This window comes from Phyllostomus hastatus, unplaced genomic scaffold, assembly GCF_019186645.2.
Source record: "Phyllostomus hastatus isolate PE091 unplaced genomic scaffold, TTU_PhHast_1.1 phas_contig_37, whole genome shotgun sequence".
In the NCBI taxonomy this organism is placed as follows: domain Eukaryota; kingdom Metazoa; phylum Chordata; class Mammalia; order Chiroptera; family Phyllostomidae; genus Phyllostomus; species Phyllostomus hastatus.
Window position 1 is genome coordinate 12,991,146 of NW_025333867.1, and position 20,602 is coordinate 13,011,747.

The window sequence follows — 20,602 nt, forward strand, 5'->3', positions numbered from 1 at the left end:
GACAATAATCCCCTTAAAGTTCAGGAAAAAATCAATATCTCAATGCACCGAAAAGGAAGTCTTCCCAAAAGAGATAAAGATTGGATCTAACTTAAAGAAGAAGGAGGATGTGCAGAAGCAGATTTATTAGTTTCCTAGGATGGCCATAAAGAAATTGTTACAACTGGGTGGCCTAAAACAGAAATGTATTCTCTTATGTATTGTGGAGACTAAACCCAAAATCAAAGTGTCAGCAGGCTCATGCTCCATTTGAAGGCTCTACTGACAATCCTTCCTTGCCTCCTTCATTGTCTGGTGGTTGCTGTTAATCTGTATCTGAATTGTGACAATATAACATCAGTTACTGCCTTCAACAATCTTCACATTTGTCTCTGTGTGTATCTGTATGTCTGAACCTCTTTTAAGGACACCAGTCATTGAATTTATGGCCCACCTGAATTCAGAATGACACCTCTTAACTAATTAAACCTTAAACCTATTACCTTATTTTCTTACATTCTGAAATTCCAGCTGACATAAATTTTGGGAAGACACTGTTCAACCCAATACTTCAGATAATATGAAACTATATAACTTTCAACATGTGGACCATCCAGAACTACTTTTGTGATATTTGGCCCACACCAGAATATATTAAAAATATTTAATAAGTGATACACTAATAACATCAATATGTAAATCTATATATTTACAAATAGAATATATTCATTTAATTGCCTAAATAAGATTTTCTTTGATAAGATGTTGGTGAGTTAGGTGTGAGCAGAGTCCAGTTCTCCCTGTGCCCAGCTGAAATACCTAGCCGATCTTCTGAGGAACAGAGTGAACAGCCAATGGAATCCCAGCTTATATAAATTTTGGGAGCAAAGAATGTCAAAGGACATTGAAAAACAGACTGTGAGGAGATTGCACTGGTATGGTAAGGTCCCTGGGATCTGCACAGGGACCAAAGCTGCTGAGGCCTCCAGACCAGTGCCTGCCACAGGATACAGGGAAGAGAGAGTACCAGTTCCCTCCCCTACCAGAGCAGGGAGGTCAGCCCAGCACCAGGCAAGACCTGGATGCTGGAAGTCCAAAGGGGAATACAGATGAAGTGGGAGTCACACAGAGGTGGTACACATCCACTGGGACTGTGGATGCCAGCATCAGAGAATTTTGGGTGCTGGGTGACACTTGGAAAAGGGAGTAGTTGGCCCATGTTGGACCCTGTCTCAGATAGTTTCCAGACTGGTTGGAAAGTTGGGCTGTGTGAAAACCCCTGTGCTTGTTAAGAACTGCGGGCAGCTGCTTTGTGAGGAACTCTCCAGCAGAGGCTAACTTGCCCCAAGGGTGATTTCACCTGTGTGTGCCCAGAGACTGAGTAACACACTCAGCTTGTCTCAGGTTCTGTGCCAGAGATTAATTCACAATGCTGGGTGCCCAGAGATTGAATACCTGAGCATATCCACCACACCTGGCTTGTCTCCTGGCTCAGAACCTGAGATTGACTCATGCTGTGAGCAGCTGAACAGCTGAGCAGCTGATTTGAGCCTGGCAGCTCATGGGGGACCTGGACCTGAGGCCCAGAAACTGAATATTGTGACCCAGACGTGGTTGCCATCCTCTCAAAGACATAGGAGGGAGAAAAGTGAAGCCCAGACCTCCTCTTCCTGTGGCATCTATGAAGACCAACAGGACTCCCTGAATAGGTTTCAAGTCAGTAGAAGACTTATTACTATTTCTTTATTTTTGGATTCTCTCTCCCTTTTTTCCTTTTTTCTCTTCCCCCAAGTAAGACAATAAGACAAGGAGTTACAAAAGGTCCAGAGACAGATCGAAATGGGGAGCAAAAGGCGTATACCCAAAACTGAGAACCTGAGACAAATGTCACTTTGCTTTCCCACAGAGCTGGCGCTTTATTGTGTATGTGTATTATTATTATCTTGTCATTATTTTTACCACTTTCATCTTATTAGTACTTTTTATTTCTTTTTATATGTTTAGTTTTCCTCAATTTTTACTTTGTTTAATTGCATCATTTGACTGGTTTTCCTTATTCTTTCTTTATTGTATTTTAATTTTCTTTCTTCAATTTCAACCCTGTTCTAATAACACACAATTCTTGATCAGGTGCTTTCTATTCTGGTTTCCCAAATCATATATTTCATGTCATATTATTGTTGTTTCAGCACTATTGTAAATAATTGTAGGCCCATACAATTGTACATTCTACACAGCAACCCTCCATGATCTTAGCCCACTTCACTTTAATCCTCAACACTATTATTGTTGTGGTTAACTCTATTTTCTCTCTCACTGCATCTCGTTTCTATCCTTTAATCACACTATATCTCATCGACTAAACTTGCACAAGCACTCTGTTTTCTGGAATCAGCTCACAATCATCCTCCCCTCTAATAAGAGTCTAATTCTTTTTCACCTTTTATAAAAAGTGACAAGTTGGGGGAAATATCACAGTTAACTCGATACTTATTCAAATAATCTTCTATCTCTTCTCTACTTTGCTGATACTTTAAATCCCATAAAATACTCTCCCTCTGTCTTAATCCATTTTGCCTACCCCCTGACACTGTTCACATAAAAGCATAGGTAAGAGCTGCAAACATCAGTATACCTGCTGGAGGAGAAAAACCACCAACAAAGGAACCACCAAATGGTAAAATCCAAAGTACAATAAGAGAGCCCACACAAACAGAGAACAAGGCAAACCTAGAGCATCGAGAGGAGGAGATCAAAGAGACCACACCACATGGAATTCCTACCATAAAAGTTCACCCTGAAAAGACAGCTAGCAGCATGAAACATCAGGAAGTACAGAAACAAACAGAAGAGTCACCTAAAATGGAGAGACAAAAAAGAACATAAAATCAAAAAGAATGGAAGACTCCCCACTAAAAGAGCTAAATGAAATGGAGGTAACCAAATGATCAGATATAGAATTGAAAAAAATTGTAATAAAGATGCTAAAGGAGCTCACAGACATCTACAACAAACTGAGTGAGAACTACATCAGCATGAAAAAAGAAATAGAAACTGTAAACAAAAACTAGAAAGAAATGAACAATAAAATCACAGAAATAAAAAAACATATCAGAAGGAATTAAAAGCAGGCTGGATGAAGCAGAGGATCAAACTAGTTAGTTGGAGGACAAGGTAGGGAAAAAACACCCAGGTAGAACAAGAAAAGGAAGAGACTCAGAATGAACAAACAAATGATAAGGAAGCCGCAAGATAGCATGGAATGTAACAATATCCATATAATAGGGATACTAGAAGGAGAAGAGGAGCAAGGGATAGAAAACATGTTTGAAAACATAATGATGGAAAACGTCCCTAATTTGATGGGAGAAAAGTCATACAAATCCAGGAAATGGAGAATCCCAATCAAGAGGTAACCAAAGAGGCCCACTTCCAGACACATCATAATTACAAGGCAAAATTCCAAGACAAAGAGAGAATCTTAAGGAGGCAAAAGAGAAACAGGAAGTAACATGCAAGGGAGCCCCAATAAGGTAGAGGCTTGGTTGCAGAGGCCTGCAACCAAGATTACTCTACCCAGCAAGGCTCACAATTAAAATTAAAGGCCAAATAAAAAGCTTAGCAGACAAAAAAAAAGTCTAAAAATATACACCTCCACCAAACCAGCTCTGCAAGAGATGTTAAAGGAACTACTTTAAGAAAAGGAAGGAAAAGAGTGAGAGAGGAACACAAGAATGAAAAAATGGCAATGAAAAAGTGCATATCAATAATAACCTTAAATGTAAATGGATTAAATGCTCCAATCAAAAGACATAGAATAGCTGAATGGATAATAAAGGATGACCCACACATATATACAGTTTATGAGAGACCCACCTCAGAACAAAGAACCTACACATATAAAAAGTGAAGGTCTGGAAACAAATTTTCCACGTGAAAGAATACACATATCAGACAAAATAGACTTCATATAAAGAGACCCAAAATGTCACTTCATGATACTCAAGGGAAAAATCCATCAAGAAGACATAAACATAGTAAATATATGCACCCAACATAGGACCACCCAACTACATACAGAAAATCTTTGAGGACTTCAAGGAAGACATTGACAGTAGCACAATTATTCTAGGGGATTTTAACACCTCACTGACAAAAAATGGACAGATCTTCCAAACACAATATCGACAAAGATATTGCAGCATTGAACAATTTCCTAGACCAAAGGAATTTAACTGATATATAGAGAGCTTTTCATTCCAAAGAAGCAAAAAACACATTCCTTTCAAATTCACATGAAACATTTTCAAAGATAAAACCCATGATTGGATACAAAACAAGCGTCAACAAATTCAAGAAAAATGAAATAATATCAAGCATTTTTTCTGACCACAGGGAATGAAACTAGAAACCAATCTGAAGGAAAAAACTCAAAAGTGCTCAAACTCATGGAGATTGAATAGCATGCTATTAAACAATGAAAGGGTCAAGAATGAGAACAAAGAGCAAATCAAAATGTTTCTGTAAACAAATGAAAATGAATTCACAGCAACCCAAAACTTATGGGACACAGCAAAAGCAGTCCTGAGAGGGAAGTGCATAGCAATACAGGCCTATATTTAAAAAAAATAGAAAAATTTCAAATAAACAACTGAAACCTACACTTACAAGAACTTGAGAAACAAGCACAAAGACAGCCCAGAGCAAGTAGAAGGAAGGAAATAACCAATATCAGAGCAGAATTAAATGATAGAGAGACTAAAGCACAATTCTAAGGAACAATGAATCCAGAAGCTGGTTCTTTGCAAAGATAAACAAAATTGACAAGATTTTAAGTAGACTTATCAAGAAAAAAAGAGAGAATACCCAAATAAACACAATCAGAAATGAAAGAGGAGACATTACAATTTATGCCACAAAAATACAAAGGATTGTAAGAAATTACCATAAAGAACTATATGTCAGGAAATTTGAAAACCTAGGTGAAATGGACAGAATTCTAGAGAAATATAATCTTCCACCACGGAATGAAGAAGAAGCAAAAAGCCTGAACAGACCAATACCAGCTGATGAAATTAAAGCAGTAATCAAAAAACTCCCAACATACAAAAGCCTTGAACCAGATGGTTTCACCAGAGAATTCTACAAAACATTTAAGGAAGAGCTAACCCATCCTTCACAGACTATTCCAAAATATCCAAGAAGATGGAAAACTCCCAAACTCTTTTCATGAAGCCAGCATCATCCTAATCCCAAAAACAGATACACAACATAGAAAGTAAACTTCAGGCCAATATCCTTGATGAACATGGATGCTAATATCCTCATCAAAATATTGGCAAGCCACATCCAGCAATACATTAAAAAGATTGTACACTATGACCAAGTGGGATTCATTCCAGGGATGCAAGGATGGTACAATATTTGTAAATCAATAAACATAGATTTATTGATATCATATCAATACATGCAGAAAAAGCATACAATAAGGTAAAGCAACCATTTATGGTAAAACACTCAGCAAAGAGGAAGTCGAGGGAATGTCCCTCAACCTAATAAAGGCCATATATGAGAGATCTACAGCCAACATTATACTCAATGGACAAAATTTAAATACTTTCCCCTAGATCAAGAACAAGATAAGGCTGTTCACATTCACCACTTCTACTCAACATATTATTGGAATTCCTAGTCACAGCAATAAGAAAAGAAAAAGAAATAAGAGGCATACAAATTGGAAAAGAGGAAACAAAACTGTGATTGTTTTCAGATGACATGATAGTATACATAGAAAATCCAATAGACTCCACCAAAAAACAGCTAGACCTAGTAAATGAATTTGGAAAAATAGCAGGATACAAAATCAATATTCAGAATTCAAAGGCATTTTTGTATGCCAACAATGAACCATCAGAAATAGAAATCAGGAAAAAAAATCCCATTTTCTGTAGCAACAAGAATAATAAAATACCTAGTAATAAACCTAACGAATGAGGTAAAAGACCTGTACTCAGAAAACTACACAATACTGAAGGAAGAAATTAAGGAAGACACAAAGAAATTGAAACATATTCCATTTTCAGGGGCAGAAGAATTAACATCATTAAAATACACATAGCAAATTATAGATTCAATGCAATACTGATCAAATATCAATGACATATTTCACAGATATAGAAAAAATAATTCAAAATTTTATATGTAATCATAAATGACCCTGGATAGTGGCAACTATTTTGAGAAAGAAGAGCAAGTAGGAGGGATCACAATACTTGATATCAAACTGTATTGATATCATAACAAGGCCACTGTTATGAAAACAGGCTGGTACTGCATAAAACAGACACATAGATCAATGGAACAGAATAGAGAGCCCAGAAATAAACCCAAGTCTCTAGGGTCAATTAATATTTGAGAAAGGTGGAAGTAGCATAAAATGAAGCAAAAATAGCCTGTTATACAAATGGCATTGGGAGAGCTGGACAGCTACATGCAAAAAAAAAAAAATGTGACCGCCAACTTACACCATACACAAAAATAAATTCAAGGTGGATAAAAGATGTAAATATAAGTCATGACACCATTAAAATCCTAGAGGAGAGCAGGAAAATCTCAGATATTTCATGCAGAAACTTTTTTACTGACTTGTCCCCTAGAGCAAGGGACATAAAGGAAAGAATAAATAAATGGGACCTCATCAAAATTAAAAGCTTCTGCACAGCTAAAGAAAACAGTGTCAAAATTAAAAGAGAACCAACTGTATGGGAAAACATATTTGCCAATGATACCTCAGCATGGGTTTAATCTCCAAAATATATAAAGAACTTACACGACTCCACTCTAAGAAGACAAGCAACCCAATTAAAAAATGGGCAAAGGACTTGAACAGACACTTCTCCAAGGAGGACATACAGAAAATCCAAAGACACATGAAACAATGTTCAATATCGCTAGCTATCAGAGAGATGCAAATTAAAACCACAATGAGATACCACTTCACACCCATCAGAATGGCCATCGTAAACAATCAACAAACAACAAGTGTTGGAGAGGTTGTGGAGAAAAGGGAAACCTAGCACACTACTGGTGGGATTGCAGACTGGGTGCAGCCACTATGGAAAACACTGTGGAATTTCCCTTGGAAAACTAAAAATGGAACTCCCTTTTGATCCAGTGATTCTGCTGCTAGGATTATATCCTAAGAACCCTGAAACATCTATCCAAAAGAACCTATGCACCCCAATGTTCATAGCAGTACAATTTATAATAGCCAAGTGCTAGAAAAGATCTAAGTGCCCATCAGTACATGAATAAATCAAAAACTATGGTACATTTATGCAATGGAATACTATGCAGCAGAAAGAAAGAAGGATCTCCTACCCTTTGTGACAGCATGGATGAACTTAGGAAGCATTATGCTAAGTGAAATAAGCCAGGTGGTAAAAGACAAATACCATATGATCTCACCTTTAACAGGAACCTAGTCAACAAAATGAACAAGCAAGCAAAGTATAGCCTAACACACTGAAATTGAGAAAAGGCTGATAGTGACTGGAGGGGAGAGGTGAAGGGATAATGGGGGAATAGGGTGAAGAGTTTACAGAAACAAGTATGAGGGACATACGGACAATAAAAAGGGAGATTTAAAAAGGGAGATTTAAAAAGGGAACAGAGGTGGGGAGTGCTGAGGTAGTGGGGAGGGTGGGGTGAAAAGACAGAAAACTGTACTTAAACAATAAAATAATAAAAATAAAAATAAATTTTTAAAATTTTAAATAAGGTAAACTGAAACTGATTATTAATGTTTACAAGATGTAGCATAAATTATTTGTTAAATCATTTTAAAAATGCCTAAAATAATTTTTGATGTGACATTTAATGGTATGACTCAGGCTAGTCTATTCCAAAGAGTTTCTGATTGACTCTATTGTTATTAAGTGACTTGGAATAATAACAAGTCAAAACTGTCTCATAAAAATGATAATATTCCTGGCTGGAGTAGCTCAGTGGATGGAGCGCGGGCTGGGAACCAAAGTGTCCCAGGTTCAATTCCCAGCCAGGGTACATGCCTGGGTTGCAGGCCATAACCCCCAGCAACCGCACATTGATGTCTCTCTCTCTCTCTCTCTCCCTCCCTTCCCTCTCTAAAAATAAATAAATAAAATCTTAAAAAAAATGATAATATTTATTATACTGCTGAATCTTCTCAGTTTCTGCTAAATCAATAGTAGTTGGTTAATAGTGATAGTTTAATTTTGTTAAAGCACTAAAATTTAAAATGAAAAGTGACATATATATGTATATATATATATATATATATATAACATATATATACTACTCATTAAGTCATAAAAATCATTTACTGTGGAGCTGCATGTAGAAAGACATATATATGTAATATATTCATGTGTTTGCCAGCTACATCCAAATTTGAATTAAAAATTCTGTCCCAATGACTTAACTACCAGCAGTCTCCGATGGTGGTTGCTTTTTGAATTAAGCCTCACTTGAAATTTGTAATTGTTTCAAACTCAGTCCTCATGGTGTCAAGTTGTCCAATGCTATCACAGTTGTCATTGATGTGCACTATATATTTTTTACCAAATTATGTGTCAGATATCCACAGTGATGTGGATTTTTTATTTTCCAAGTCATGTGATCAGATGCTGTCTCTAGGAAGGACTTTATTTCTTCCTTAAATCTCCAAGTATTTGTCTCATTATTAAGTCTGAAACCTCTACAATGTAGGCATCAAAACTTGATAAAATAAAAAAAAATCACTGCCTTTAGTTAAATGGCTAGAGGAAGAAGTAAGAGGCCTTATTTTATCATTAAGAAAAGTGCACTTGAATCATGTCAAGATATTTTTAAAGAGACTAACCCTGAACAAATCTTTACTATATGTTATAAAACCTCATTGAACTTTCTCTAGTTCAAGTTTTATTTTGTAGAAATTTGGGAATAAAAAGTTATTTAAATTTTCACAAAAAAGAGTGATTTTGTGTTGGTTCATTCATTGATTCATTTTTATTTTGCAGAAATATGGGAATAAAAAATTATTTAAATTTTCACAAAGAAGAGTGATTTTGTGTTGGTTCATTGATTGATTGATTGATTCATTCATTCATTCAATAAGCATGAATTGAGCACTTACCATGGATTAGATGCTATGATGAACACAAGTGGGATAAAAATAAAATAGAGGCCTTATTCTCAAAATAGTCATAGCATAATGGGAGGGAGAGGAATAAGAAACAGTCAGCATAGAGAAATCAAAGTGATGAAAAGAGAGAAATGGAGAGAAGAAACAAATTATTAGTATTCATTATTAGATTTTTATTATTTTGGGTTCAAATATAATTGTCCAATTTTGTTTTGTTTTTCACTTTCCATAGTGGCCACATGTTCTGAAACCCATGAATGTACATATAACATTATCCATCTTTTCCTTTTTAAAATAATTACAATTTCACACATAGAATAAAAGAATTGAATGAAACTTAAACATAATTGAACTTGGAAAATTTGTACATACTTATTTCTCTTATATCTGAAAAACCTTATAAGGTCATACTTTTCATAATATAATATTCACAAAATTAAACATGAACAGCTCATCAAAATAAATAGATAATTAGTTATAATATGCTTTGATTAAAATTATGCTTTAAGCCAAACCTATTGTCAGGATACTTGGTGTTACTAGGTACACAGCAGTGATAAGAGGTAGGCATCAGTCCCCACTAGTTTACCTGACATAAGTACAAGTTCATTAGGCTTTTTTCATGTTCATGTAAAGCCTTTTATTGTTGTTCACTTATAGTTGTCCTCATTTTCTTCCATTACTCTACCCTGCCCTATCCACTCCCCTCCTCCCACATTGATTCCCCTCCCCCAGTTGCCTTTGTCCTTGGATCCTTTATAAATGTTTCTTGACTTGACCCTTCTCCTTCTTTCCCCCATAACCTACCTTCCCCCTACCCTCTGGTTACAGTTTGTTCTTTTTTTTTTTAAGTAAATGTGTATTCTTCAAGCATGTCACATTTCACAGTGAATTACTAGTGTTCAAGGAGTTCATTACTGTTCATTCTTAGAGAAATGCAGGTTTACCCAAAATTCATACTTGTTCTTAGAAGTTATTTCACAAGAAAACTACTGGAAATGTAGCATTCTTTTTTTTTTATTTTAATCGTTGTTCAAGTACAGTTTTCTCCCTTTTACTCCCAATCTGGCCCCCCTCCCAACCCTCCCCACTTCCCTCCCATTACCATCCTCCCCCTAGTTTTTGTCCATGTGTCCTTTAAATTTGTTCCCGTGAACCCTTCCCATTGTCCCCTGAAATTCCCTCTTCTCTCCCCTGTGGTCACTGTCAGCCTGTCCTCTATTTCAGTGTCTTTGGTTATATTTTGCTTGTTTCTTTGTTTTGTTGTTTAGGTTCCTGTTAAAGGTGACATCATATGGCATTTGTCTTTCACTGCCTGGCTTGTTTCACATGGCATAATGTTTTCCAGCTCAATCCAAGCTTTTGCAAAGGGTAGGAGTTTCTTCTTTCTTTCTGCTGCATAGAATTCCATTGTGTAAAAGTACCATAGTTTTTTGATTCCTTCATTTAATGATGGGCAAATAGGTTACTTCCAGCATCTAGCTATAGTAAATTGTGCTGCTATGAACATGGGGACGCATAGGTTCTTTTGGTGTAAATTATGCTGCTATGAACATGGGGATGCATAGGTTCATAGGATTGGTGTTTTAATATTCTTAGGATAGAGTCCCAGCAGTGGAATTGCAGGGTCAAAAGGCAGATCCATTTTTAGTTTTCTGAGGAAGTTCCATACTGCTTTCCATACTGGTTGTACCAGTCTGCAGTCCCACAAACAGTGCACTAGGGACCCCTTTTCTTCACAACCTCTCCAACACTTGTTTGTTGTTTTGTTTATAGTGGCCATTCTTACTGGTGTGAAGTGGGATCTCATTGTGGTTTTAATTTGCATCTCTCTGATAGCTAGTGATATTGAACATTGTTTCATGTGTCTTTGGATTTTCTGTATGTCCTCCTTGGAGAAGTGTCTGTTCAAGTCCTTTGCCCATTTTTTAATTGGGTTGCTTGTCTTCTTAGAGTGGAGTCGTGTAAGTTCTTTATATATTTTGGAGATTAAACCCATGCTGAGGTATCATTGGCAAATATGTTTTCCCATACAGTTGGTTCTCTTTTAATTTTGACACTGTTTTCTTTAGCTGTGCAGAAGCTTTTAATTTTGATGAGGTCCCATTTGTTAATTCTTTCCTTTATGTCCCTTGCTCTAGGGGACAAGTCAGTAAAAAAGTTTCTGCATGAAATATCTGAGATTTTCCTACCTATGTTCTCCTCTAGGACTTTAATGGTATCATGTTTTATATTTAAGTCTTTTATCCACCTTGAATTTATTTTTGTATATGGTGTAAGTTGGTGCTCAAGTTTCATTTTTTTGCATGTGGCTGTCCAGTTCTCCCAGCACCATTTGTTGAAGAGGCCATTTTTACTCCATTTTATGTTGCTACCTCCTTTCTCAAATATTAATTGACCTTAGAGACTTGGGTTTATTTCTGGGCTCTCTATTCTGTTCCATTGGTCTATGTGTCTGATTTTATGCCAGTACTAGGCTGTTTTGATTACAGTGGCCTTGTAGTATAGTTTAGTGTCGGGTATTGTGATCCCTCCTACTTTACTCTTCTTTCTCAAAGTTCCAGCAGCTATTCGGGGTCGTGTATGATTCCATATAAATTTTTGAAGTGTTTGTTCTATGTCTGTGAAATATACCATTGATACATTAATAAGAATTGCATTGAATGTGAAAATTGCATTGGGTAGTAAGGACATTTTGGTGATATTAATTCTTCCAATTCATGAACACAGTATATGTTTCCATTTGTTTGTGTCTTCCTTGATTTGTTTCCTGAGTGTTATGTAGTTTTCTAAATACAGATCTTTCACCTCTTTGGTTAGGTTTATTCCTAGATATTTTATTTTTCTTATTGCTATTTCAAATGGGATTTTTTCCTTGATTTCTGCTTCTGCTGTTTCATTGTTGGTGTACAGAAATGCCTATGATTTCTGGATATTGACTTTGTATCCCTCTGTTTTTCAAAATTCATTTATTAGGTCAAGCAGTTTTTTGGTGGAGTCTGTAGGATTTTCTATGTACACTATCATGTCATCTGCAAACAGTGACAGTTTTGTTTCCTCCTTTCCAATTTGGATGCCTTTTATTTTTTTCCTGTCTGATCACTGTGGGTAAAACTTCCAGCACTATATTGAATAGAAGTGGTGAAAGTAGGCAGCCTTGTCTTGTTCCTGATCTTAGTGGAAATGATTTTAATTTTTGCCCATTGAGAATGATGTTGGCTGTAGGTCTCTCATATATGGCCTTTCTTATGTTGAGGAATGCTCCCTCTATTCCTACTTTGCTGAGTGTTTTTATTATAAATAGGTGCTGTACCTTATCAAATGCTTTTTCTGCATCTATTGATATGATCATGTGGTTTTTGTCTTTGCTTTTGTTTATGTGATGTATTACATTTACTGATTTGTGAATATTGTACCATCCTTGCATCCCTGGAATGAATCCCACTTGGTCATGGTGTATGATCTTTTTAATGTACTGTTGGAAGTGGTTTGCCAGTATTTTGTTGAGGGTTTTTGCGTCAATGTCCATCAGTGATATTGGCCTGAAGTTGTCTTTCCTTACTGTGTCTTTATCTGGTTTTGGAATTAGGATGATGTTGGCCTCATAAAAAGAGTTTGGGAGTCTCCCATCTTTTTGGATTTTTTGGAATAGTCTGTGAAGGATAGGAGTTAGCTCTTCCTTAAATGCTTTGTAGAATTCTCCTGTGAAACCATCTTGTCCAGGGCTTTTGTGTGTTGGGAGTTTTTTGATTACTGCTTCAATTTCTTTTGTTGTCATTGGTTTGTTCAGGCTTTCTGCTTCTTTTTCATTGAGTTTTGGAAGATTATATTTTGCTAGAAATTTGTCCATTTCACCTAGGTTTTCAAATTTCTTGGCATACAGTTTTTTGTAGTAATTTCTTACAATCCTTTGTATTTCTGTGGTAGAAGTTGTAATCTCTCCTCCTTCTTTTCTGATGGTGTTTATTTGGGTCTTCTCTCTTTTTTCTTGATGAGTCTGCTTAAAGGCTTGTTGATTTTGTTTATCTTTTCAAGGAACCAGTTCCTGGATTCATTGATCCTTAGAATTGTGCTTTTAGTCCCTATGTAATTTAATTCTGCTCTGATCTTGGTTATTTCCTTCCTTCCGCTTGCTCTGGTCTGTCTTTGTAGTTGTTCCTTGAGTTCTTGTAGATGTAGGGTTCAGTTGTTTGTTTGGAGTGTTTCTAACTTTTTTAGGTGGGCCTGTATCACTATGAACTTCCCTCCCAGGACTGTCTTGGCTCTGTCCCATACGTTTTAGGTTGTTGTGAGTTTGTTTTCATTTGTTTCCAGAAACCTTTTGATTTCTTCTCTAATATCATTCTTGACCCATTCATTGTTTAATAGTATGCTATTTAATTTCCATGATTTTTAGTGTTTTTGGTTTTTTTCCTTGGGGTTGGTTTCTAGCTTCAGTCCCTTGTGGTCCGAGAAAATGCTTGGTGTGATTTCAATTTTGTTGAAATTGTTGACGCTTGTTTTGTGTCCTATCATGTGGTCAATCTTTGAAAATGTTCCGTGTATATTTGAAGAGAATGTGTATTTAGCTTATTTTGGATGGAGGGTTATGTATATATCAGTAAAGTCCATTTCAACAAGGGTATTATTCAATGCCACAATATCTTTGTTGATATTTTGTTTGGAAGATCTGTCCATTTTTGATACTTAAAATCCCCCACTATAATTGTGTTGCTGTTCATACCTTTCTTGAAGTCCTCTGAGATTTTCTTTATGTAGTTGGGTGCTTCTATGTTGGGTGCATATATATTTACAATATTTATGTCTTCTTGATGGATTCTTCCCTTGAGTATTATGAAGTGACCTTCTGGGTCTCTCTTTAAGGACCTTTTTTGGAAATCTATTTTGTCTGAAATGAGTATTGCTACCCCAGCTTTTTTTTCCTGTCTATTTGCTTGGAAGACTTGTTTCCAACCCTTCACTTTCAGCCTGTGCAGGTCTTTTATCCTGAGGAGGGTCTTTTGTAGGCAGCATATGTGTGGGTCATGTTTTCTTATCCAATCAGCTATTCTGTCTTTTGATCGGAGAATTTAATCCATTTACATTTAAGGTTATTATTGATAGGTACTTATTCATTGCCATTTATGTACGTGTGTTCCTCTCTCTCTCTCTTTTCCTTCCCTTCCTTAAAGCAGTCCCTTTAGCATCTCTTGCAGAGCTGGTTTGGTGGAGGTGTATTCTTTTAGACTTCTTTTGTCTGGGAAGCTTCTTATTTGGCCTTCTATCTTGATTGATAGCCTTACTGGCTAAAGTAGCCTTGATTGCAGACCTCTGGTTCTCATTACTTGGAATATTTCTTGCCATTGTCTTCTGTCTTGAAGTGTTTCCATTGAGAAGTCAGCTGTTAGCCTTATTGGGGCTCCCTTGTATGTTACTTTCCTGTTTCTCCCTTGCTGCCTTTAAGATTCTCTCTTAGTCTTGAAAGTTTGCCATTTTAATTATGATGTGTCTTGAGGGGGTCCTCTTTGGGTTCCTCTTGATTGGGATTCTCTGTGTTTCCTCAATTTGTGTGACTTTTTCTCTCATCAAATTAGGAAAGTTTTCCCTCATTACTTTTTCAAATAGGTTTTCAATCCCTTGCTCTTCTTCTTCTCCTTCTGGTATCCCTATTATACAGATATTATTACGTTTCATATTGTCTTGCATTTCTCTTAATCCCTCTTCATTTTTTCTTAGCCTCTTTTCCTTTTCTTGCTCTGTCTGGGTGTTGTTTTCTACTTTGTCCTCTAGCTTACTAATCCAGTCTTTTGCTTCATCAATCCTACTTTTCATTCCTTCTACTCTGTTCCTCAGTTCAGAAATGGCATTCTTCATTTTCTCTTGGCCTTTGTTGAGAGTTTCTATTTCCTTTTTTATGTTTATATAGTTTGCAGTGAGATTGTTGTAGCTTCCCTCTAATTTCTGATAGCTCATTGTGAGTTCATTGAACTTCCTGATAATCATTGTTTTGAACTCAATGTCTGATAGTTGAGTTGCCTCTTTTTCATTTAGCATTTTTCCTGAAGCTTCCTCCTTTCCCTTCAATTGGGGATTGTTTCTTTGTTTTCTCATTGTTCATGGGTTTCCTCTTGTTAGCCTCTATTTCTTAAATTGATCTGTTCTGGTTCCCTGTAATTATGGTGTGAACTTCTATGGTAGAATACTTGTGAGATTCAGTGGTGCAGTCTCCTTCATGTATCCTGGTTTTCACAACTTCCTCCTACTCTTTTTTGTGACCATTTGAAGGAGTAAGGCAAAATGGTTTCAGACAGCAAGACAGTATACTATGATATTTACATTAGCAGCCAGTAGAGAAGAGATGGGTTATATTTTGGCTCCTTATAGTGTTAACCGTGATCCTCCACCCCACTAGCCATGCTTTAGAAAGGATGGAAATAAGATAAGACTCTTATTGGGGACGAAAGGATTGTTAGTTGGAACTAGCAAGCTGTGAGGCTGTGGGAGGTCAGATTCCAAGGTAGGATTGGAATAGAGTAATAAATAGGAGTAGTGTGTAAAAGAATAGAGACAACCCCCACAATAATATATTTCAGGAAATTGCAAAGTGGCCTGAGATTAGGTAGGGGTATTGAGTAGTATTTACAATTGTATGAACTAGGTCTTATTAACAGTAATAGTAAAGCGACAGTCTTGTGGTAGAATTGATGAGATCCAGATAATAAGAATAAGGAGTATAGAACCTTGAGAGGTGTATTAATGGAACACAGATGAAGGATAGTACATTATGAACACACTGTGACTGAGATACCAGGGGGAACCTATCAAATGACAGTATAACCAGCCAAACAAAGAAGATTATACAAAAAGAAAAAGAATACCAAAATACTATTAAAATAAAAATGTCGGAAAAGTGAGAAAAAGATTATACGAATTTACTGTAACTTGCAAGATCAAAAAAAAAAGGAAAAAAAGCAGAAGATGGAGTGCAGGAGAGATAAATTTGGAGTGGAAGGAATAATACTAGGATGAATGGAAGAGAAACATAAGGGATTGAGAGATATAAAAAATAATAAGAATTGAAAAATAAAATGTCACTTAAAACACAAGATAAAATCAATCAACCAACTACAGCCACAGAAACAAAACAAAACAAAACAAAGAAAAACAAAACAAAGCAAAACAAAACAAACAAAACAAAACAAAACAAAAAAACCTCTTGTTGGTTTCTAACTGGCCAGACCAGTTTTTCCGATCTTGCTGGGTTCAGCTGGCTGAGGGACTTTTGAAATGCTTATCACTCTTTCCCAGCCAAATCTCAGTAAGTCTTTCAGGTACTATCCCCAGGGCCAATCTGACTTTCCCCTACAGGACCCTGGGTGCTCCCAAGCACACTCACTCTCTGGAGCTCACTGCTGAGTTCTCCTGGGCTCCGGGGTCCCCACAGCGTTCCCAATCTATGATCTCAGGAAGCACCCGGGATGTTTTGGGATTCACTGAGCCTTGATCATAAAAGAACATGCCCATCCACCAAATTTTTGAATTTTGGGCTCTAGGAATGCACTAAGCACTGTGTCCCTTCCGGGTTCACAGTGAGAGAGTCAGGATTTCCCATGGGGCGCGCTTCCACAGTTCAGCACCGCAGGCTCCAGAAACCTGAGAACGCCCATGCCCTTTCCTGGATCGGGGCTGCGATGTCTGCGTTTTCCACCAATCCACACTCCCACCGGGCTAGGAGTGCAGGCGCACTTCCAGGCTGCCCCTGGTCATGCCGACTAGAGGCACTCACTTCTCCCATGGCTCTGGGTGGGTGTTCACAGACCCTGGATGATTTTTTCTCCAGTCCAACTGGCCTCTCTGTGCCTTCAAGCAACAAGGTCTCCCCTGGTGTTGCTCAACCCCCATATTCCCAGGAGGGAGCAGCTACTCCCCTCTCCCAGGAGCCCTGAGGCAGACCCAGGAGCACCAAGCCTGGGGACTGCAACCCCCCTGATCCCCGCGCTGATCCCTGGGTCCCTTTTGTCCTGAAGCAGTCTCCTTACCATCTGGTTTTTCAATGATTGCAATAATTTTTGATGTCCTCTTTTCAAAAATGTTTCGGTAACCTAGGCCACTTGCTCTGTTTCTCCACCGATCCGCGAGTTTCCCTCCTCTTCACAGAAGCCAAGAAACATGCTGCCTAGAGTAAAGCCGCCATTTTTCCAGGTCTCCATTAGTTTGTTCTTTATGTCTATGACTCTGGTTCTATTTCACTCATTTGGTTTCTTTATTAGGTTCACTTATAGGTGAGATCACATGATATTTGTCATTGGGCTTTCTAAAAATTAAACTTATTGGGGTAACATTGGTTCATAACATCATATAAGTATCAAGTATACAATTTTATGATACATCATCTGGGTATTGCATTGTGTGCTCACTGCCCAAAGTATAGACTCCTTCTGTCACCGTATATTTACTCTTTACTCATTTTGTTCTCTCCCTATATGTTTCCCCTGTGGTAACCACCATACTATTGTCTGTGTTTCTGAGTTAGTTTGTTTTGTTTGTTGGTCTGTTCCTTTCTGTTTTATACCCCATATATTTGTAAAGGCATATGGTTCTTGTCCTTTTTCATCTGACATTTCATGTAGAGTTATATCCTCAAGATCCATTAATGTTGTAAATGGTTATATTCCATCCTTTTTATGGTTGAGTAGTATTCTATTGTATATATGTATCACATTTTCTTTTATAATTTTTAAGATTTTTTATTTATTTATTTTTAGAAAGAGGGGAAGAGAGGGAGAAGGAGAGGGAGAGAAACATCAATGTGTGGGTGCCTCTTACTCCACCCCTCTAGGGACCCAGCCTGCAACCCAGACATGTGCTCTGAATTGGAATCAAACCAGCACCCCCCAGTTCATAGGTGGACACTCAATCCACTGAGCCACACCAGCCAGGGCATGTAGCACATCTTCTTTACCCAATTATCCATCAAAGAACACATAGGTTGTTCCCATGTCTTTAAAACTGCAAATAATGCTGTAATGAACAAATGCATACATATATCTTTATGAATAAGTGTTTTCAAAATTTTGGGGTATATACCCAGAACATGGATTGCTGGGTCATATGGGTAGCTCCATTCTTAGTGTATTGAGGAGACTCCATACTGTTTTTCACAGTGGTGGTACCATGTTTACATTCTGATCAGCAGTGAATGAGGGTTTGTCTTTCTCCACAATCTCTCCAACACTAGCTATGTCTTACCTTGTTGATAATAGCCTTTCTAACACATGTGAAATGGTATCTCATTTTGCTTTTGATTTGTATTTCCCCTGCAGCTAGTGAAGTTGAGCATCTGTAAATATATTTGTTAGTCATTTGTATGTTTTTTAAAGTGCTGACATCTCTGTCCATTTTTATATTGTATTGTTTGTTTTTTGTTGAGTTTTATAAGCTCTTTATATATTTTGTGAATGAGTCCATTATAAGAGGTGTTGGCAAATATCTTCTTGTATTTGCTTGGTTTCTTTTTGTAGTGTTGATGGTTTCCTTTACTTGCAGAGCTTTTTCATTTGATGTAGTCCCATTCATTTATTTTTGCTTTTACTGTCCTTGCCTTTGGGATAAAGGTTCCTGAAACCTCTCTGAGACCAAAGTTAATAAGTTTATTATGTATGCTTTCTTCCACATATTTTACTTTATTTAAATCTTTAATCTAGACCCGCTGGGCTCCAAGGCAAGGGGCTGCATGGAGCTGCTGGCGTGGCTCTGCGGGCTGTGGGCGCTGCTCCTCTGCGCTGCCAGCTGTGGGAACACCGCGCCCATGGAAACTCAACCACCTGTGACAAATTTGAATGTTTCTGTTGAAAACCTCTGTATAGTAATATGAACATGGAATCCTCCAGAGAGAGCCAGCCTGAACTGTAGTCTATGGTATTTTAGTCATTTTGGCAACAAGCAGGATAAGCAAATTGCTCCAGAAACTCATCGTTCAAAAGAAGTGCCCCTGAACAAGAAGATTTGTCTGCAAGCAGGGTCTCAGTATAGCGCCAATGAAAGTGACAATCCTAGCACTTTGGTGGAAAAGTGCATCTCACCCCCTGAAGGTGATCCTGAGTCAGCAGTGACTGAGCTACAATGTGTTTGGCACAACCTGAGCTACATGAAGTGTACTTGGCTCCCTGAAAGGAACACAAGTCCTGACACTAACTATACTCTCTACTACTGGCACAGCAGCTTGGGAAAAATTCTTCAATGTGAAAACATCTACAGAGAAGGTCAACACAGTACTTGTTATTTTACCCTGACTAAACTCAAGGATTCCAGTTTTGACCAATACAGTGTTCAAGTCATGGTCAAGGATGATGCAGGGAAAATTAGACCATCCTTCAATATAGTGCCTTTAACTTCTCATGTGTAACCTGATCCTCCACATATTAAAAATATCTCCTTCCAAAATGGTGTGTTATATGTGCTAGGAAAGAATCCACAGAATTTTGGTAGAACTTGCTTATCTTATCAAGTGGAAGTCAATAACAGGCAAACTGAAGCACATTTTATTTTCTTAGATGAAAAACTCATGTGTGATAATTCAGAAATTGAGGGGAACCTGGAGGGTACAATTTGTTTCTGGGTTCCTGGTGTTCCTCCCGATACTGTGAACACAGTCAGAATGAGAGTCAAAACAAATACGTTTTGCTATGAGGATAACCAACTCTGGAGTAATTGGAGTCCAGCTATGACTATAGGTAAGAAGACTGATGCCACACTCTACACAACCATGTTACTCATCATTCCAATCATAGTTGCAGGTGCAATCATAGTACTCCTGCTTTATTTAAAAAGGCTCTAGATCATTATATTCCCTCCAATTCCTGATCCTGGCAAGATTTTTAAAGAAATGTTTGGAGACCAGAATGATGACACCCTGCACTGGAAGTATGACATCTATGAGAAGCAAACCAAAGAAGAAACTGACTCTGTAGTGCTGATAGAAAACCTGAAGAGAACCTCTCAGTGATAGGAATAATTTATTTTAACCCTCATCATGACTTTGTGAAGATTCTTCCCATTCTCCATTTGTTATCTGGGAACTTGTTAAATGGAAACCAAAACTGCTGGACTGCTTAAAAACAGGCAGCTTCTAAGAGCCACAGGTTTTTATGTTGTTGTGTACTGAAAAACTAAAAATAATTAGCCCTTTGGAGAAGAGAGTGGAATTATTCTCATTGAATTATAAAAGCAGGCATCTTTTGTGAAGGTTACAAACTAGGGGACAAAGCAAAAAATGATGACAGTAGAGTCGATCTTATCAAGAATTGTGACAGCAGCTGGAGGGATGGATCTATGCCTGCTTTGTATCATTTGTGTCAAACAATACCAACAAATTTTATTTGTGGGGGAACTCATTTTGGGGTGCAACTGTTAATGCCAAACTTGAGTCACAGAGAAGATCTAGCAAACATAATTGAAAAAATCTGTTATCTGTTGTTTGGG

At 37.3% G+C, this 20,602-nt stretch overlaps 1 protein-coding gene across 1 annotated transcript; it reads left to right on the top strand.

Moving 5' to 3' along the window:
- The first annotated feature begins 18,854 nt into the window (after positions 1–18,854).
- Positions 18,855–20,126, top strand: LOC123820786 (interleukin-13 receptor subunit alpha-1-like). The gene is given in 1 exon segment (XM_045841726.1): positions 18,855–20,126. A coding segment is annotated over 1 exon segment (1,272 nt).
- Positions 20,127–20,602: the final 476 nt, after the last annotated feature.